The sequence below is a fragment of the Epinephelus moara genome, chromosome 17, assembly GCF_006386435.1.
Source record: "Epinephelus moara isolate mb chromosome 17, YSFRI_EMoa_1.0, whole genome shotgun sequence".
NCBI classification, from domain to species: domain Eukaryota; kingdom Metazoa; phylum Chordata; class Actinopteri; order Perciformes; family Serranidae; genus Epinephelus; species Epinephelus moara.
In genome coordinates, this window is record NC_065522.1 from 33,665,540 (window position 1) to 33,686,701 (window position 21,162).

Consider the following 21,162-nt stretch of genomic DNA (forward strand, 5'->3'; position numbering starts at 1 on the left):
CACCCGCGGGGGGGGGGGGGGGGGGGGGGGGGGGGGGGGGGGGGGGGGGGATGTGTGCACATGTTCACGTAAATCCTCAACTGAAATTGAAAAAACACAAACTCACTGGTGATGACTTGGGATCCTCATGGCTCCCAGTTCAGCATACCAGCCCTCTTCTTCATTCCTGTGGGTCTCCACTCGTCCTCCAACATGACCATTAGCCTCTAATATGGTGACCTTGTCAGAGCAGATACCACGAATACTGTTAATACTACTCCTGTCGACATTGCTGCTGATGTCACTGGGAAATGGCATTTATAACATCAGTTTGCTGGATGTACCCTGTGTCCTGCGTCCTGCAGTAGCTTCGCAGCCGTCAGTCCAGCCATGCCAGCTCCAACAATAACGACATGATGAGATGTGTTTATGTGCGGAAGGCCAGTCTTCACAGTCTGCAGCAGCTCGTCGTAGTCTTTGTCCCGCAGACAATCAGCCAGATGTTCCTTCATGCTGACGGCGGCGGCGTGGCTCGCTTGCAGCGTGAGCAGCAACACACTGACAGCAACTGAAACACACACACACAGAGAAGCACTCCTTTATCAAAGCATTTTAAACATCTATTGATTCTTTTACCTGAAGCACAGATACCAGGGTGTAATAGAGTTTTATAGAGCCAAAGTCCAGTTGAGCTACGAGACATGAGACCCTTCACTGTACTTGACCTCCTTTTATCACATTTACAGATTTAAAATCAGTCCAAGAGTCAGAGATGTCTCTTCCAAACACTGGGCCTCATGTGAGAAACAATATAAACACATACTTCCTCTCATTTCTGTACGTCTCCATGATTAGTTCTGATTTTGCTCTCTTCACAGGTAAGAACGTTTCTTCACGAGTGGTCGAGAGTATACTCACCGAAAGACGACGGAAGCATCTTGTTTTTAAAGAATCCACGAATTGTTCGTCCAACACAAGGAAACTGTTTTAAATTTAAGGAACATTGAGAATATTCAACATGCTCTCATCCCAAGTCGTCACATGATGCCGATTTGTCAGTGGCCTTTTACGTCTACATATTGAGTCTATTCTCATTCCGAAGTTGTCGGTGACTTCGGCCACTGACGCTTAAAACCAGTTTCCGTGGTGGTATGATACGCCGCCGCTCAGTCAGACGGCCCCTAACTGCATACGAATTGCAGCAAAGTCTCCTCAATTTCGGCTGAGCTAACCTTAAAGTGGTCTAGTGGAATTCATTGGCCTGGGAAACACATGGCATGTCAGAGTCTTATACCCTCTGACAACTGCTGAGGTCAGAGAGGGTGTGACCATTATCTTCCGCTAACGTAACAGCAGTTCTTCAGAGGAGCTAACAGAGCACTTTGATCAACCCTATCTTGTCACGTCCTTGAACATGTCCATTGTCCATCGAAGGGTCTCCATTACATAAACCTGAACTGTTGCATAATTGGTACAGACATTTGCATTATATTATTAATTTCAGGTTTCGCGTTCAGGTTTCACTGAAGCAAAATCTTCATGGCAAATTGCAGTCATAATCTCTGTGAGAGAAATTTCCATCAATCACAATATAAGAATAGATTTGCTCTTATTTTGCTCTTACTTTGAGCAGTCTTCTTCAAATTTGAAACAAGTGTTCATTGATAGTGTGCCTACAGCCCCACAGTGTCATTTACCTGCTCAGATGAAGCCACAGACAGTTATTCATCCTGAAACACATTTTTTATTTTATTTTAGGCAAAATCTTCAACTTGTTACTGACTTCAGAGGCCCATTACTCTGTCTCTGTATCACCTAGAGTGTTTCTGACACTTTCCCAAGAAACTTCAGAGAGTTTTCTTTCTGGCAAGACCTCATGCATGCATGTAGTCAGAGCGGTTCAGAAGCTACAGTCATTTTAATTTGGGTATGTCATTTTAGGCGTTTTTGCTACAAAATGGGGGTGGAGTGCAAGAGGTCAGCCACAGGAAATGAAACAAGTGCAACTGGAATGATTAATCAATTGAGAGATTTACAGAAATATTTTCTAATGCAAAACATCTCATGGTTCTCAGATATGATGACCGACTGCTTTTCCTTTTATTCTTTAGTTACATTGATTTAATAGAATGATTTAAATGTTCCTGTACGGAGTACCTCTACTTACATACATGACTTACATGTTCAGTGCAGGACTTTAACTAGTAACAGAGTATTTTACAGGGTGGTATTAGTACTTGTACTTAAGTAAAGGATCCAAATACTTGGTCTACTGCTGCTGCTGCTGCTGCTGCTGCTGCTGCTGCTGCTGACATGAACAGCATCACAAATGTTTTGCCATTGCTCAGTCCTTGATTATTTCTTTCTGTAACTCCAGTGCTGACACTCTGAACAATCACATTTACTTTAGTTTATTTAACAGCAACTTCAGAACTTCTTCCTACAACCTCTTTTAGTGGCATCTCAAGTATTCACACACGGGACAACACCTGCTACTACACAGTGTTTCCGGCCGTCAGTTTGATTGGGAGACAAATGAAGGCAAAGAAATGTCCTTTTTGATTTATGTCTTTCAGATCAGAGCAGCGTGGTGGAAGAGACACAACACGATGAACCCTGACACCCACACACTGTAGACCCCTTTTGTTTTCTTTGTTTAGGAGGGACGGGATGTTTTGTTGGAGACAGCAGGTCAACAGTATAAGCTACATAGAGGTGGTACGTGTCACCTGAAAGCTGGAAACCTAAAGATTAATCTGAGGTGTAGCTCAGCACTGTGGGTCAAGCTTTTATACTCATATATCTGTAATGAACATCCCATGCAAAAAAAGTGCATTGTTTGTGCCCAAAACTGTGGGACTAAGATAACGTGTTTGTAAAGGGGGAGTCGTAGGGTCCCACAGAACACATTTTCATTCAGATATCTTGAGGTCAGAGGTCAGGAGAGATCGTCACATGTCCACGTTTGGTCATGGACTTTCCACGTCCACATACGACGTCCAAGGTACCCTGGGTGTGTTGGTTGTTGACGTTCTGGGATGCCGTGTCAACTTCAGCCTGTTACATGCATTGTCTGTTTTCAAAATACACTTCTGTTTTCACAGGAAATGTACAGTTTGCTTACAGTCTCTTTCAAAATAAAAGCACTACGTCGGTACAACACCACCAACTGATGTTTTGTTTTCCTCCAACAACTCACGCATGTGGTTACATTTAGGAAAAAGGAACACGGGACATGAACACCGCTCTCCCGGGTGAAAGTTGGTGTTTGATTGGACTCATCCACCACAACTCGGACTTTCGCCGCCTTAAGCTTTGCTCTTGTCCTGCTGCTTTTCCCCGTCACTGCCGAGTGCCGTTAAAGTGTAACGGCAACCTGCTGCGCATCATGCCGGCATTAAAGGGCAGCTTTTTTCGTCAGTGTCTGATGCTGCAAGTCACAAGCCCCAGAACTTTGGAGTGAGACCGGGTTTCCTGAGAGGCTAACATAACATGGATTCCTTGAGTTTCATACGATGCCAGTATCATCACTGTAGCTTTAAAACTCAGCCATCTACAGCTTCTGAAAGTCAGGCAGCAGCGAAAATAGCATCATGCAGTTAAAAACAAATTAATGCCGACAGCTCCGGAGAAATTTAAGAGAATGTTGCTTGAGGCCTTCTGTGACATCGATATGAAGTCCAGTAAATACGGTCCTATCCTCATTTCACCACAGTGACAGCTCCTGGGTTTCCCCAACTGTGCCAGTGTAAACTTTGTGCTGAAAAAGCAGAAGTAGAAGTCTTCAATGGGTCTGAGTCACAGACGAGGAATAAATGGAGGAACTAAGGAAAGGAAATGTGCACATTTCATATTCTGCTATTCAGACAGACACCACACGCACAGTGGGGAACTAGCTTCCTGTGCAGCGCTCTGGGACTCGATGTCTTGGCCCATCAACTACAAACCAGGTCAGACTGAAGAGTCCAATAAAAGTCCTGATCACAAAATTAGGTTTGTCACTGAGTTAATGTTTTGAAGTGTCTTCAGTCTTACTTCAGCCAGAAAATACTTACATAATTCCCATTTTGCCTCGTGCAGATCCATGTCAGTTATTAACCGTGTCTCTTTTCTTTATTTGATGACATGAAGAAGACAGAGAGGAAGAAAAACACTTCTGTCTGACAGCGTGTCTCAGTATTTACACTCACTTTTACATTTAATGTCATGTGCTGATGATATTATTCACACGAATACAGAACGACTTCAACAACAGAAAACCTGCACAGAACTTTAAGAAGAATATAATCAGCACGTTCGATGCCCTAGGTGAGCCAAAAGCTACATTTTACAAGATTACGCTGAACACATCAGGAGAACGTTACCCGAGAACTCACCCAGTGCTCATTTTTACTGAGTAGAGCTTGAACGCTTCACAATGTAAATCAGCGCAACCTCCATGAGCTGCTTAGAGGTAACAATAACTAGCTGCTAACTGCTAACAGCTAACTGAATGAGCTCTCCTCCTGCTGATCCTCTCAGCAGTGTCGTGGTAGTTGAGTCGTTTTGACATGATAACGATGTAGCGTGTTTCAGCGTTCATGTGACGTCACGTCAGATAACTTATCTTATCTTATTAAGTGGGCTCTGACAGGGAGTTCTGTTGTTGTGACCTCATGTTGTATTTCAGAATAAAAGCAGTAACAGTTTTAGTAAAAAATAATAACGCTCTTCCCTCATTTGTGGCGCCCCCTGTGGGTGACGGCACCTTTAGTATTCACCTGCCCCTGCCTCTGACACGAGCCGACACCGTATAATAATGTCAGGCTCTTACTGTGTGAGGAGCTTCAATGTCAGCACCTGCTGCTGGAGTAACCTGAAATCATGAACTGGCTTCACAGCATGACTTCCTGTAATTTCATCTTTGTATTTTTATTATTTTTGTAAATCAGGATTTGGTATTAAAGACCGGCACCTCAGAATCAGCTGATGTAAAATAACCGGTTTGGTCCCATGATCAGTAAAAACCCTTAACACAACATCATCCTCTGCGAGTGTGTGTGTGTGTGTGTGAACTCATTTCTTGGGAACGCTGCCAAAATATGAACTGAAAGCAGGAAATAAACAAAGCATCATTTCAGTGATTGAGTCATCCTGGGTTTCCTTTGCCAAACCACAGCCCGCCTCATATTTCCAGTGTTAGCCAGACGAAGGTGCGGCACCTCCGGCACTTCTGCTTCTCTGACAGATCCATACTTTCACTTTGGCGTGTGATTTGTAATTTGATCCTTCTGACAAATTCAGATTGTTTTTTGTAACAAAGTGACCATTAACTGCGTCTCCCTAAAGGCTCGGTCACATAAGCATTTAATGTGGTCACATTTGCGGTTTGTACTTGATGAACTGAGAACAGGTTGAGCAGAGTGCACTTATGAGAGCATGACATTGTGTCTGTGGACGTCTCTTTTTAAGCAGGAATTCATGTCTTCAGGAGGCTCTGAGGATACGACTGGAGAAAAAGCACTTGGAGTACACTGCACGAGCTGTGTGTGAAACCTGAGCTCACGAGACTCTATTACAGCCTTTCAATCAATCAATCAGTCAACCAAACTTTATTTATATAGCACATTTTCATACAATAAACTGCACCACAAAGTGCCTCACAGAATAAAAAGACAAATGCTGGGCTGCGTCATAGTGACACGGACCCCCATGCACTTCTCACCGGAGCGCATCCCGCCTCCAGACCGCGTCCAGACACGACGCAGCCCGACCACACCCACACCTGGCACCATCATGCCCTGATGGAGACACATGGTGCCAGGCGTAGACGTAGTCAGGCCAAATCACATCCAGACACGAGACACACACCAGCGCGAGGTGCGACGACCTGAGCGAACCGAGGAAACGCCATCAGTGAGGAAACACTGGAGGTGAAATATAAGTAAGAAAACCTAAAAAATAAAAGTGTTAAAAAAATAGATGGAATAAGAATGAACTATTATATTACTGAAATAGCAATAAAATATAAAAATAAAATAAAATAAATATAAAAAAATACATAAATAAAAGTGTATAGATAAATAGAAATAAATTGCTTAATAGATAACTTTAAACGCATATTAGATATATGACTAAAAGTTATCAATCAGAAATAAATAAAGGATTTAAAATACATGACACTGATAAAATGTCTAAAAAAGTTCAATAAATAGACGAAAAATAAGTAAATAAATAAGAATAAATAGATCAGTAAAAATCAACCAGGTCAAAGTGACGAGGACCCTGATAAACACATGACGTTTGTGTCACAGACCAATAAAAAAACAAACCCCTCTGACACACACATGACCTTTCTACTCTGTACTCGCCGTTACTTGTCACGTATCTTCTCATCAGGAACATTCACACTTTCATGACCCACGCACTGCTTTCACGAGATAGTGCACATAAGACACTGTTAAAATCAGACTCAGTGCTTCAGATAAACGTGACACCATTAAGATAGCAGCTGACCACAGTGAGCGCGTCTGAGAGCTGCAGCAGACCAGTTCCTGTCAACAGTTCTCACACACAGATGGAACCAGTTGGTTAAACTGACAGACCATAATAAACTGGTGCTTTTTAAAAATAGACACGCGAAGTCAGATGAAGAGTGCACGACCACATCAGTGCAGTTTAAAACGCTTCACATGAACTTAGAGCCATGTCAGTCCAGCTTATCCACTGATCTCACACATGTACAGATGGCTGCTCCAACTTTATCAACAAATTGCATTGTCTCTCAACTCAGTGTGTTCTTCCATTATTATGTTTAATTCATACATTATTTGTACAGAAATGAACATTCATTTGTGATACAGTGCTAATTTCATTTACAAAAACGACAATGAAAGTATTCAACAACCTTTTTTTTGGTGACAAAGACAAGACGTCGACAAGTTAAAACTAGAACTAGATAATGAAAGCTATGATAACATCAATGCTTCATATTTGTTGATGAGAAGTGTCAGTGTTGGACAAGGAGCAGAAGGCTTGCAGTTATTTTCTATTGCCACATGAGTAGTATGAGCTCGGAGCACTGACAGGCTGCAAACTCCAGTAAATAGTCTGCACCAGGATGTTTGGGTTGGTGCGAGTTGTGAGCTGTAATTCAGCAGTAAATAATCAGCCGTGTGTGTCTGACTGTGGATGGTGGAGCTGCTGAATGGATTTGTGGAGTTTGTTAGTTGCAGTGGTGGCTGTTAGCAGCTAGCTCCGCTTGTTAGCAGCAGAGCAAGCAGCCACCCGCCCGTCTTTAAATCTCCTCCCCACACGTCTCCACTCAGTTTGGACTGTCTGGAGAAGGTCAGCATTTGATTGCTGTCTAACAGGCTCATTTATCTGTGTAGACAGTCTGGAATCAGATCAGTTTTCTCTGAATGAGCTCAGAGTCCAGTTTTAATCTTTGACTCTAACATGTTGCAGATGAAGAAAGAATTCAGGCTTTAATCAAGTTATGTTTCTGCTTCTTAACAGTCACATGGATAAGTCAGAGTTTACAATGAACCTGGGGACAAATCCTAGTTGGCTCACATTATTTGTTGAGAGCATAAATAGAGAGATGTTGAGCTTTTCAGATGATGATCAGTAAGTGTGTGCTCGTAAATCAGCCCTTAAACCTGTCACACACTGCTGGAGACATGACACACACATTATCTTATACAACCTGTCACACACTGCTGGAGACATGACACACACAGTATTAACACATCATCATTAAAAGTCTAAAATGCGACAAACTAATAAAACGTTTTTGTCTTAAGACTAAATTCTAAAAGCTGCTAAAACAAACACTGATACCTTTGAGTATGGGGCTGTGTTACTTCTGTGTTTTCACTCATGTCATTGCGTTGCTAATTCAGGTGCACTGTGTCAAATGGTGAGCACGTCTTTTCAAGCTCCCCCTTTGATCAGCAGTCACCCAGTAGGCTGTAAGACACAACAACAACACACAACAAACACACATGACAAAGTGTGTCAGGGTGGTGAAAACAGAATGCATTGCAGAAAAGTTACAAAACAGCATGAATATATTTCTCAAAGACATTTTTGAAAACATGGATGCTTCACACACAGAAGATCTATACAATCAGCACAGTTTCAAGATTAGAGTCACCAATTCAGTATCTGACCAAATGTCTCCCCTTCTGTTCCTGAGATATGACGTTAAAACATGATGATGTCACAGTCAAGCTGACCTTTGACCTTTTGACCTTCATTATTTTTATCCTGTTAGACATTTGTGTCAAGTTTGGTCAGAATTAGTGAATGAATTCTTCAGTTATGGACAAAAACCCACGCTGACACGAGGAGAACACGCAAACTCCACACAGAAGGGCTCCCCCCAGAAACCCTGTCACTGTGACGCGATAATGCTACCCACTGCGCCACCATGCTGCTCATATACAGTCAATGTACACCATGTCACAACCCTCATGTGACCATCTCTTCATCACAAATTTTCCAATGATGAAACTCTACCACCCATCCCTCATGATATGAATGTGACTTAAAGATCTTACCCACTGGACTGTAGAGTAAAAGGCAATGTCCGTTAAAGATGGATTGGTCCCTGCTGAGGGAACAGGTGTTGCTGTCGTGGTAGATGCTCCTGGTCCTGCTATGAAAACAGATGAAATGATGTCACAGTGTTGACAAATATTGACTCAACAGAACATCCAATGACTTATTTTCACAGTATTGGTGGTGTGTCTGATATCAGTTTCCTCCCAACATCAGTCACCATTTAAACTGCGTTCCAGTCAAAATGAGTCTCACCCAGTTGTTGAGTGTCATCCAGGCCCAAGGTGTAGTAGACGGGTGTAGACGCCAATGCATCATCATCTGATGGAGAGAGACAGTGTCAGTCAGCTGATGGATGAATATATCAACATCATCTGTGATGATGCTGCAGATCAATATAAAGTTGAGTTGGAAAATCTGTTTGTTTCCTTGAATGTTTCTCATTGTATCACGACTAGTTTCACATTTTGGTAAATACTGGTGATACTAAGCTTTATGCCAAGATAAGCTAATCACCTCCTCGTTCCAGCTTCACACTTAAAACACAGATATGTGAAAGTTTTCTTATCGAAGGCAGAAAAAAGGGAATAAAAGATAAAATGTCAGACTGCTCCTTTAAAATGTGGGGAACTCTGTATTATATATATTGGACCTCACTCATCCTGCAGGTCTCTGTTTTGTGGGGTACCCCTGGGCTCAGTTCTGGGTCTTATTTTGATTTTGTTGTACTCTGATTGTATTTTTTCTAATTACTTGGATTTTTTATTCTTTATTATGCAGATGACACACAAATTTATATGTCAGATGCCGTAAAATATACCTTAACCCAGTGGTTGATTTGGGCCACGATACGATATGATACGTCTGAAACAAACAAATGCAACGTGTTCGTGGTTTGCAGACATGTACAATGCCAACATTTTCATCTGGGCGCTGGGCTGCTGTTGGGCGGCAAAAAAGACAACAAATACAGAATGATCCAGAAACTTTAACTTTACATTGAATGCATGTCCAAAGTTATAGGAATGGGTAACCCTTTTGTTCTGTAGCTAACTCATAAGCTCCACCCCACATACACTGAGGGGCCCTTGTCTTCTCTGTGGTTGTCTGTTGTGGTTTGAAACCAGGAAGCTCAAATTATCAGCAGCACCTACACATCTTACAAGACTGAGACAAAGGCAAACAAATTGTACTGTGTAATTATCATATAACTTTTTACGCTTGATACACCATAGTCATATTTTAACTCTGGCATTAGTACTAAAGGGTAAGGCAGTGAGTTTGTAAAGCAAACGATACTTTCTAAAAGAAGATTAAACTTTTTAACAGATTAAATATACGACGTAGATGTTGTTTGCTGTGGTAGGTGCTAAACATGAGATAGAAACGTGTGTATAAAGCAAAAATAACACTGCCTGGTGACGTACCTTTCTTCTTCCTGTTTCTTGTTACGGTAGCATACACCCCTTTGTCTCCACCAGTTGCACCGGCCTCTACAGAAGCTGAAACAAATAACATGCATCAGTTCACATAACAGACACTGCAGACAGACAAACACAAAGACAATTAATTAATTCATTACTATCATTTTAATTTGCTTCCTTGTCTGAAGCACTTTGTCGTCTGGGTTTTTAACAGAGCTCTTCGACGGATGGTTTGTGTTCTCACATGTTTGGTCCACAGCTGAGCTCGAGCGGAGCGTCAGTGTGGGCAGGTTGTCCAACACTGCAGCAAAGAGGAATAATAACATCAACAGAAGATGAAGGTATCTGAGACAGCAAATATAACAGCCTCCACACTTTGTCCTCTTTTTTCTGTACTTTGTTTTATGACTGCAAATATTCAGACTGTTCTCATGCACTGTTTGTGCATTTTCCTTTGAAAAGCAATGCACCAAAATTAATGCACATCCCACATGACGATGAGCCTGTGTCATGTGTATAACTCACGTCTATTGGAAGGCTGCGATTGTGTGGCCAATGCGCTGATGGGAGTAACGAAGGAAGCAGTTCAGTTAGGAGGCAGGGTGGGGCGGTGAATGAGTCACAAAACAGAGGACTTTCCCCTGGAGACCAGTGTTCAGGACCTTTTGAACTTTGAGTCATTTTAAGTTACGTCTTCACCATGTTTTTTTCTTAAATCTAACCACTGTAGCTTTACGTTACGTTACTTTACATTAAGGATGTATTGTCATTCATGGGCTACTAATACATAGGATATCATATGAGCCATTGTGTGAGGATATTTTGAAATGTCACACTGATTGGATTCACTTATAAAGTGAACAGCCGACTGTTCGCAAAATTAGAGCAAAACTATTATTATGTCCTTAAATTCTGTGGCGTATAGAGTAGAGTATATTCACAAACCTGTTTTTAAGTAAAGTTTCACAAAGTGTTTTTATTTTTACTTTTTTTTTAATAAGTGGGTCCCCTTTTTCTCTTTTTTGTAATTTAATTATTTTTCTATTTTAATAAGTGAACCCCACTTCTTCTTCTTTTTCTTTCTTTTTTGGCCAAATCTGTTGCTGGGTGTGTCAAAGTGTTACTGATGTCAAACAGTTGCAGGTGAGTAAAGCAAAAAAATAAAATGAATTGATTAAAGAAAAAAAACACTTTAACTTCAGTTTTTGCCTCAGATCTTATTAGTGAAGTGTAAATCCTTGATATGCTTATCTCACAAAATAACGGTTCAGAGATTCCCTTACGATAAAGTGCACTTTTCAGGGCAGCAACAGCGCTGAGTGCTTTAAGCAGCAAAGTTATTAGAGAGACTTGGTCTTTAGAACTTGGTTTTTGGAGTGTGTGTGTGTGTGTGTGTGTGTGTGTGTGTGTGTGTGTGTGTGTGTGTGTGCACGAGTAGCTTGTTATTTTCTGTCTATCCTTGTATGCTGTTTTTATCTGTTTTGCTATTGTACTGTATTTTTTACTGTGACCTGCCAAGGGACTACAGACGCGAATTAGCTTGAAGCTATAATCTGGTACGGTGCATCAAATGTTGACATTTATGTTTGAGCTGTACATTGTCCCTTTTAAATAAATAAAAAATAAATAAAAAAAAGTGTCCGTACCTCTGTTCCAGTAACGTTTGCCGAGGTGAAGTGCTCCCACCACCATCAGCAGAACCAACAATAACAGAGTCGTAACAATCCATGGTGTAGAACTGGAGGAGGTGGGAGTGGTCTCTTTGTGATCTCCTGCAGTGACAAGAGTAGGCATTGTAACTTAGTATGGCTCCTGCAAGGACACTGATAGAAGCCTTGTAAATAATTTCCTCTGTGTGCTCTCTCTTCATGCTCTTTCTATAAGCAACAGTTGTCTGCCAATAAAGTTTAATCACAGCTCAGTCTGTTTCCATGACATCAGAGGATCTACATCCATAGCCGTGACTTTTTGGACGGACCAAATGTACAGAGCTGTAAAGTTGTCCACCATGGTACCAGTTAGCTGCTAGCTAACCGTAGCTAACTTGTTTGTCCATTGTTTGGTCTGTGACGTAATAGGTCAACAGGAAAAAGGTCCAATACTAACAAGCTGAAAGGGGGCATATCTCCACCTATCGTAGAGGAGTCGCACATACTTGGCTCAATAAATGGATTCCCCTCCCGTGCTTGTATACTGGGACAAGGACAGTAGGCCAGTTAGATGTCCTCGTCCAGCTGGAGCTGTAGCTCCACTTCACTGTGACTGGAAATGTTGGAGTCAAATCAAGCTGACCTCAAAGATAAAAGACGTGGCCCTTACAATATCAGCACCCTTATTTCAGATATTTAAATCAGCCATGTAAACTTTGCCTGACGGGACTCTGACGGTACTTTAATGGGGAATCAGATTCAACAACTGCAGCAGTGTTTGTATCACAATGCAGAAACACTGCAGTGACTCACCTGTGACAGCCAGCCGGCTCCCAGGTGACTCTCCAGCTCCAGAGATGCTGCACTTGTAGAGTCCTTCATCAGACTTGGAGACATGATGGACGGTCATGTTTCCTGTAGAGCTGCTCCCTTTGGAGCGGCCATCTTTAAAGAACTCAGCTGTGAGGGTTGAGGAGGTCGTCTTGTTTCTGCAGCGCAGAGTCACAGCGTCTCCCTCCTTCACAGGAAGGGCAGGACTCTCCAGGATCACTGAACCAGCTGAACAACACATGTTTGATATTTATCTCATGTTAAACTGAATTTATGATAAATCATGTTGTCTTCATGCAGCGTTTCCCAAACCTCCCCGGAGGACCCCATGTCCTGCATGTTCTAGATCGGGCCTGATTACACGCAGAATATGTCATTGATGCAGAGCGTGGTGGCTGATTTGATGACAGTGTGCTTATGCTCTATAACTAACCCATGTTGAGTTGAGTTAGACAAACAGTGTGTCTCAGATCACCTCCTTCATTCTGTAAGTGCACTAAGTGTGTTCACACTGCACAGTACAGGAACATGCAGTGTACTACTGACACACTCAAAACGGTCCAAAAGTTGAGTGTGGAATGACGGACACTTCTCAGCCTCAACGGTCGCCATCTTTGTGACGTAGCAAACAACAAGGAGCCTGTTAGCTCGACATGTTTTTGCTCCAAGTACCAAAACTGTTGTTGAATAGAAGTCGTCAGTGATGTTTGTGTGTCTGTGATGATTCGGTGCCACCAACCATAATGTGAGTGCTAACGTTAGCATTCCCTAGCAACCTAATTTGCTCTTAGCCATGGCGCCACATTTCAATCAGCACTGACGCTGTGGTGCAAGTTTGGTTTATGTGTGGGTGGAGGTAGAGGTCAAATGTTGGTGATAACGATGCACCGTCTGTTTGTGATCCATCGTTTGAAAAGAAGAAGAAGAAGAGGTGAAGGTGAGTGCAAGAAGGCAGTGCACGATTTGAGACAACACCACCCTGCTGAAATGAGTGCACCACACAAGCAGTACACAGTGTTCATAGTGTGAAGTGAACGTACAGGAGTGTGTGATCTGAGCGATATCGCCAGCTGTACCCACACAACCGCTAACGAGAATAGCGAGCACGCTACTGAGCAGCTAGCAAAAGTGCAGACATAATAATTGTGAGCGGGGCAGCAACAGTGAGTAAGAGTGATCAGTTGCTCACTTGTGTTTGGATGGCAGAAACACGTTATTAGCAGGTGCAAACACGACCTTAAATGATGGGCTTGTTATCAAGCAGCTTCAGGGCCTCATCATGAGTTGATGATTGAAACCATCTGTGTTGGAGCAGGGAGAGATCTGAAGCATGCAGGACGTGGAGCACTGCAGGGAAACGCTGTCTTAATACAAACGTACCAGTGACAGTGATGTTGACGCTGTTGCTCCTCCTCCCTCCTCCTTTACCCTCACACCAGTACTCCCCACCGTCTTCTGGAAAAACATTTTTGATGGTGCAGGACGACCCTGTTGACTTCAGCGTATTGGTAGATTTACATGAGAGTTCCTCTCCTTTGGGCCCCTCACAGTGGAGAGTTACAGGTTCATACTCAAAGAACTGCAGTCTGTTTGGGTCGACATGAAGCACTGCTGATTCTGAAACAGAGGAGGACAAAACAGAGTCTCATTCAAACAAACAATATATCTCTGCATAGAAAATGTTAACTTCTGTGAACTTTAATTTATTTCTATGATCCATAAAGTGAACATATTCTCTGTCATTAACACTCGACTGCACACACCTGCCACAATGGTAAATGATTTAACAACATAAATGAACAGGTTCTCACCAACTTCCTGATGATGTGCACACAGCAGGAGCAACACGTTCATCACTGAGGAGACAAAGAAGAGCAGCTAAACATCAGAGACACGTTCATGGCGTCCATATGATTTATCCACTCCTACAGCTGCTCTCCAGAGTCACTGTGCTCTCTCTTACTGACACACAACAGTTAACATAAAAATAAACAGTTTACACAAAGAGATCACAGATTCTTCATCACTGAGTTTTAATCAGACAGACTCAGTACTCACACAGTGTGAGGCAGAGAGCCGTGACCTCCATGTTGCCTCGCTGCTGACTGACTGAGCATCACACTGAAGTGCCAGAAGCCTTGAGAGGTGGTCTCTTCCTGTGTGGCTTCAACCTGCTGTTGATCACGCAACACTAAATGTATGCTTTAACCTGAAGACCTTCAGAGACAGACAGACACACAGAGCTGCTGTCTCAGTTGTTCAGTCAGATATCAGTGGGTGGAGCCAAAAACTAAAGACTTAATCCTGAGAACCAGGAACTTAAACTCATGATGTATAAAACAGGAAAGTTAGATGATTGCATAAATGACTGTGTAACAACCTGCACAGAGGCAGGTGTGACCAACCTGACCACTAAAATGCAAAGGGATCATGGTCACTGTAATATCCTGAGATACATCATTTCCTCAGGTTAACATCTTCTCATATGATCCTGATGACGTAGACGCAGTCACTTCTGTGGCAGCTCTGCTCAGTTTAGCCTCCTGTGTCTGTTCTGCAAGTGCTGGCAGGTCTTTCTGTGGTCAGTGTGACTGTGACTCTGACACCTGGTCACAACCTCCGCTGAGCGCTGTGGGGGTCCACACACATCTCTGTAGATAAATACATCAACACACACCTCTGATGGGTCACGAGTGACGATCGAGAGGGACACCTTCTGTTGGAGTCTGTGCACCCTGCAGTGTGAACCTTTAAATCTAACGTCAAGGTAAAGTGAGCACAGAAGTTTCATCAGCAGTGATTGCCTCGAATATACTGTGTCTGTGATGATCTCACACTGAAGGACTTTTCTGTATCGTCCTGTTTCATGTGGTGTTTTTGCTGCTCTGTTTATTTGTTTGTTTATTTGTTGTCTTCCTGCCAGGGGACAACAGATGCAAATTAGCTGCTAGCTCTGAGGTGATGAGGTCACAGGTTTCCATAAATACATGCAGACAAACTAGAAAAAAACACCATCAGTGTGTTGATTTCCTCTTTTCTTTCTCTCAATGTTTCCCCTGTGGTTCCTTCCTTTCTTTTCATTCAAAACACACACACACACACACACACACACACACACACACACACACACAGGACAGGCCCTACTCTGCCCCCTGCTGACAAAAACAGTTCATCCACAGAAGAATTTTATTACATATGCTTCAATAAAAACATGCTACATAGCTTCGCACATACATGACCTTCAACCGCAGTTAAAGTTTCAAATAATGCTGCACAGTTTTCCTCTCAGATCCAAATAGCAATACAGTCAACAATTAGTTTTAATTCTGTTTGTGAGACAAGTGAGACTTGCGGCATTTCAAAGCATATCACAGCTTTTCACATTTCACATAACGTGAAACGCTGTGGTCAGTCTGCAGAGGGTGTCACAGAGTGTGAAGGTCGATTATTCAAACATGAAAATGTGTGACTTATGTGACTTCTGAGAATCTGCAGGTCTTGATGCAGTCGCAGCACACGACACCTCTGCTCCTCCACCCTGAGAAACAAACAACCAGTCACTGAACAGTGCGTCACAGAGCAGCGGGAGATACAAGTGCCATCTTTCTATCGACATACTTTGTGTTGTTTGTTGCTGTTGAGCAGAGTCTGCAGCTCGGCAGGTGTCAAAACCATCCACCACTCCACCTCCACATGACGCTCATATAATACATCATTTTAAAGATGTTCACATGATCCAAAGAAACATGCAAATGTTATATTTCAGCCAGGACCCACAAAGAATACTTTAGTTCCATTTGCAGCCTTATATTTGGCCATCTGGGGGGCCTCTCTGCCCTTCCATGTGCCTACATAGAAAGGCAGAAAAGAGAAAGAGCAGTAGCAAAGACCCCTGGGAACAGAACAGAGCAGCATCAATGAGAAACATAAATGACATTAGTAAGTCAGACACAGCATGAAAAGGAGGAGCTGGGGTGGAGTCAGGTTGCAAAGCAGCTAGCAGAGGAAGCAGCAACAGTAGACAGGCCAGTTTAAATAGGGCGCCATGAATGGGATTTAGAAAGGAATCATGTGAGCTGACTCCCTTCCATCAATCAGCTGATCCATCACTTGAGATCAGCTGATGTAGCTGGGATGCCCGGCTGTTCAAATGTAACCCGGCAGGATTGATCCAATCAGATCGATTCAAACCTGAAATCTACTTGTTTAAAGGAAAAACAGATGATGTCATCAGATAAGATCAGATCATCCAATCAGGTTTCTTATCTGGATCAAACCTCCAGTTTGTGTCGTTCAATTTGAACAGGATCAGGATTACTCTGATCCAAAACATCAGGATTACCCTGGTCCCCCAGTAGAGGGCCGGATTCAGACAGGGTTACAAAAACTAGTGATGGTCAAATGAAGCGTCATGAACCACTTTCTGTATTTTCTGACTCCACCAGATGGCGCTCTTGGTTTAAAGATCAAGGCTGACTGACTGGCAGTGAAGTGTGCTTTCAAACCTTTGTTGAACAGACAGCGCCATCCAGTGGCTTCAAAGAAGAAAGACATTAAGAACATGTGCATAGACTTCAGTTTTATCTGCTGTGATCACCTTTAACATTCTTAATGTCCCTTTTTAAATGAATGTGTTGACTTTAGCACACAGCTCAGTTTATTGCACATTTCATTTCTTTATAATTTTAATGAATAAAAAATTCACTTATATATATATATATATATATATATATATACACATGTATATATGTATGTATGTATGTATGTATGAAACACAATGCAGCATAAATAAACATTTGAAATAAATGCTTGAAAATATATTATCACAGAAATACACTCCTGAAACTGTAAATATGGTGATGTGAAAATGCAGTTTATTATTCTCATAACTCTGTTTATCACTTCCAGTTTTCTACTTTTTGAGTTTTGTTAGTGATGGCCACAGGTCAGGCCCAGTGCAGATAGTTTGTCATACTTTTTCCAGTTTTGAAATAAAAACACTTATTACTCTGTGCTCGCTGACCTGCCTCAACATTTGAAAAATGTTTCAGTGTTGTGAAGATGAATTATTGTGTCTGTCTCATGACAGTGTGAGTGAGGTAAACATGGCTGTGGATAAAATAATGAATTTATTGCTCATGAAATATTCCAGGAAACAGGTGGTGTATTTATTTCGTTTTTATTTTGTACCAACACAGAATATATATATATATATATATATATATATATATTTGTATTTTTCACTTTCTTTTTTTCCAACACAGAACATTAATTTCAACTTTAGAATTACAACAATATTTAGCAAGTAGAACTAGACCTGCTTTCCGGCCACCAGATGGCGCTATTTTCACCATCTTTACAAATTGGTATTGCTGCTGAGTCTGTTAGACGATTGACTTTATTTATTATTTTATCCACTTTGTGTCAACTGATTTCATTCAACTTTAATATCATCAAAATCCGTTCATAACTTTTTGAGTTATTTTGCAGACAAACAGACCAACGCCGGCGAAAACATAACCTCCTTGGTGGAGGTAATTAAGGATATCTTATTTTGTGTGGATTTTGGCGCCCCCTGAAGCCCAATTAAAGTACTCGTGATCCGGATTTGGTAACCCTTAAAAATCTGTACTACCTGGATCAGAGTGATCCTATCCAGTTCTTTTTGAGCAACTGGGACAGAAGTGAGCTGGATCACATGATCTATGGAAGAAAATAAAATGGATCACCAGAACCAGATTGTTATCCAGACTGAAGGACTGGGCCCTGACGATCAGATCAAATGTTTATAATAAGATTTGTAGAGACGAACAAGAAGGTTGTTGAGCACCCAGATGAAGCATGACAGGATGTTTACTGCTTTATTATCTTATCAACAGAACCAGCTTTTAATAAACTCTGTCTGTCATTCAGCCTCTTGTATTGTATTCTGCGTGGACCTGAGGTTTTGTTGTTTGCCTCTGAGTTTCCCACCGTGAAGAAGTGCCAGCAGCAGCAGCAGCAGCAGCAGCAGCAGCAGCGGAGCCATCAGCACAAGAGGGATAATGTTTCTGAAGATGAGGACCGTGTGGTCTGACGAGGGATGAGTCTCTGCATGAGGTGCTGCACAGACAACAGGAAGTTAGTATGGTGACGTCATGATACACAGTGATGACTCAGCGTGTTATATGTTATCTGATATTTAAAATCAGAACAACATCAAATACATTATTGTTAAACTGTTTCACTGCAGACTGATGAGTTTCGACAGAGACAGTTGAACACAGCATCAGTACTGCAGCTGCTTTTATGAGTAACAAGAAAAAACAAAAAGGTTACAAAAGGTAACGAAGGTTAAAGTATTGTAATTAGTGATGGCCAAATGAAGCTTCATGAACCATTTTCTGACTCCACCAGATGGCGCTCTTGGTTTAAAGATGAAGGCTGAAGGTCTGGCAGTGAAGTGTGCTTTCAAACCTTTGTTGAACAGACAGCACCATCCAGTGGCTTCAGAGAATAAAGACAGTGGTTCATGAGACTTCATTTGGCCATCACTAGTTGAAAGCAGTGAACAGTCATTACTTGAGCCTTTTTCCTTAAACCAAGAGCGCCATCTAGTGCGCCTTGGAAAATAAAGAAAATGGTTCATTTGACCACCACTGGAAGAGTATTACCCAAAGAGTCCAGTAGAGGGCAGAGCCTGTGAGAGATAGAAATGCAATAAACAAGATCAGTGGTTCCCAACTGGTGGGTCGCAGGCCCATTCTGAATGGGGCTTAAGTGACTTGGAAACGTGTCACGGTTGTAAAAAACACTTATTTTTATGTACAGTACATTTCTGGCACAGAGCTGGCACTGAACCAGATTATACCTCCTTAAAGGCAAACACATTTCTTTAATCTGCTGAGCATCAAACAATAAACAGAAAATGATTTTGTCTTGTAACTCCTCAGTGTCTCACCTCTGACAGTCAGCCGGCTCTCAGGTGACTCTTCAGCTCCAGAGATTCTGCACCTGTAGAGTCCTTCATCACACTTAGAAACACTGTTGATGGTCATGTTTCCTGTAGAGCTGCTCCTGAAGAGGAGGCCATCTTTATAGAAATCAGCTGTGAGGGTTGAGGAGGTCGTTTTGTTTCTACAGCTCAGAATGACAGCATCTCCCTCCATCACAGGAAGGGCAGGACTCTCCAGGATCACTGAACCAGATGAACAACACAAGTTTAATGTTGATTTTACAGTAAACATGAATTAGAACAAATCTTGCTGTTTGCATGTAAACATACCGCTGACGATGACGTTCACAGAGTTGCTTCTTTTCCCCCCGCCAGCCTCGCACCAGTACTCTCCGCTGTCATCTTGAAAAGCACCTCTTATGGTGCAAGACGACTCGATCAACGTCCCCCACTTCGAAACACCACAAGTCGAAATTCCTGTTTTTCCCTTCCTTGAAATGTTCCACCCAGTCGAGCAAAACCGACGCATTTGAAAGAGACAGGCTCATATTCAAAGAGCTGCAGTCTGGTTGGAAATATCCAGAAACCTTCATCTGACACGTAAAACAGAAAGAAGTTTGCTGCTGAATTGAATTAACACTACAGGAACAACTATGTACTGTTTGTTGAGTGGTATCTTCTTCTTAGCTTTTACACACAAACAAAGCTACTCACCAACTCTCTGAGCATGTGCACCAAGCTGCAGAAACACAGTCACCACTGGAGAGACAAAGGAACAGAGCTCAACATCACACAGAAACTAATAATGCATGTTCTCTGTTAGTTTCTGTCTTCTTAAACACACGATGAGAGAAGTAAAGGATTCAGCCACTGCTAGATGCATCGTCCAAAATGGAGTAACTGGTATGAGGGTTGGGGGGGGGGGGGGGGGGGGGGGCAGCCTTTAAAGCTGAAAACACAAATCTATGATGCGAGATGTCACTAAGACTTTTTTGTACATGAAACCTTCCTGATACCATAATTTAAAGTATCTTTATCACATCTTATTTAAAATCGTCTCTGTAAATGTGACAGGAAGTGGAGACGAAGTCAGTACTCACACAGTGTGACGCAGAGAGCTGTGACCTCCATGTTGACTTGCTGCCGACTGTCTGAACATCAGACTTAAGTATAAAAAGAAGGTGAAGCGATGTCTCGAACTGTCTTCCTGTGTGGCTTATTTCTTCTGTAGGTTTCTTGGTTTAATTTGAAAACCTTATCTCTGACACAGAGCTGCTGTTGTGGCAGAAATAACCTCAGTGGTTAAGTTAAATATCAGTGGGCGGAGCCAAAGAACAAAGACTTACATGTAATAAACTAAAATAACTGATACTACTTTCTTCAGTGTCAGCGAGGCCTGAGAAAAAGTTTCCACCAATGCTTGCAGCTCTGTGAGACTTATGTAGGCACAGAAGTGCGTGGAGCTAGATGCTACTGTTAGCATGCTAATATGCTCACAATAACAAGGCTGACATGCTGATGTCACGAAACATGAAGCAGCGCCCTCTAGAGAGCACTTACAGTGAAGGAAACATGAAGCAGCGCCCTCTAGAGAGCACTTACAGTGAAGGAAACAAACATGAAGCAGCACCCTCTAGAGAGCACTTACAGTGAAGGAAACATGAAGCAGCGCCCTCTAGAGAGCACTTACAGTGAAGGAAACATGATGCAGCGCCCCCTCTAGAGAGCACTGACAGTGAAGGAAACATGAAGCAAAGCAGCGCCCTCTAGAGAGCACTTACAGCGAAGGAAACATGAAGCA

The 21,162-nt window shown here is 42.3% G+C and overlaps 3 protein-coding genes across 6 annotated transcripts in view; all 3 read right to left on the reverse strand.

Moving 5' to 3' along the window:
- Nucleotides 1-1,236, reverse strand: part of LOC126404730 (L-amino-acid oxidase-like) — a 6,070-nt gene extending 4,834 nt beyond the window's left edge. The window contains exons 1-3 of the mRNA XM_050068124.1: nucleotides 898-1,236; nucleotides 324-547; nucleotides 107-219 (exon numbers count right to left, since the gene is read on the reverse strand). Of these exons, the coding sequence (XP_049924081.1) occupies nucleotides 107-219; nucleotides 324-547; nucleotides 898-916 (356 nt within the window). The 5' untranslated portion in view covers nucleotides 917-1,236. The remainder of the gene's footprint in view (nucleotides 1-106; nucleotides 220-323; nucleotides 548-897) is intronic.
- A 5,526-nt stretch (nucleotides 1,237-6,762) lies between these two features.
- On the reverse strand, nucleotides 6,763-15,508 carry LOC126404124 (low affinity immunoglobulin gamma Fc region receptor II-a-like). Of its 3 annotated transcripts, XR_007571402.1 has the most exons (10): nucleotides 14,486-15,508; nucleotides 14,239-14,283; nucleotides 13,808-14,044; nucleotides 12,410-12,655; nucleotides 11,594-11,719; nucleotides 9,951-10,025; nucleotides 8,779-8,844; nucleotides 8,523-8,620; nucleotides 7,667-7,929; nucleotides 6,763-7,619 (listed from the first exon to the last, which is right to left on the reverse strand). XR_007571402.1 is itself a non-coding variant. In XM_050067133.1 (9 exons), exons 1-9 carry the CDS (start codon nucleotides 14,514-14,516, stop codon nucleotides 7,918-7,920), a joined length of 933 nt encoding a protein of 310 aa, XP_049923090.1. In that variant the 5' UTR covers nucleotides 14,517-15,508; the 3' UTR covers nucleotides 6,763-7,917. The 3 variants fall into 3 exon arrangements, 2 of the variants coding, with proteins under 2 accessions (XP_049923090.1, XP_049923089.1); XM_050067133.1 differs by having other exon boundaries at nucleotides 6,763-7,929; nucleotides 8,523-8,617; XM_050067132.1 differs by having other exon boundaries at nucleotides 6,763-7,929.
- Nucleotides 15,509-15,694: 186 nt separating this feature from the next.
- Nucleotides 15,695-21,162, reverse strand: part of LOC126403948 (low affinity immunoglobulin gamma Fc region receptor II-like) — a 12,137-nt gene continuing 6,669 nt past the window's right edge. The window contains exons 3-7 of one of the 2 annotated variants that reach the window (XM_050066820.1): nucleotides 20,076-20,120; nucleotides 19,692-19,954; nucleotides 19,368-19,604; nucleotides 18,401-18,529; nucleotides 15,695-15,965 (exon numbers count right to left, since the gene is read on the reverse strand). In XM_050066820.1, coding sequence (XP_049922777.1) covers nucleotides 15,898-15,965; nucleotides 18,401-18,529; nucleotides 19,368-19,604; nucleotides 19,692-19,890 — 633 coding nt within the window. In that variant the 5' untranslated portion in view covers nucleotides 19,891-19,954; nucleotides 20,076-20,120 and the 3' untranslated portion in view covers nucleotides 15,695-15,897. Of the gene's footprint in view, nucleotides 15,966-17,609; nucleotides 18,530-19,367; nucleotides 19,605-19,691; nucleotides 19,955-20,075; nucleotides 20,121-20,461; nucleotides 21,157-21,162 lie in introns of those variants that run through there. The other variant, XM_050066821.1, reaches the window with a different exon arrangement.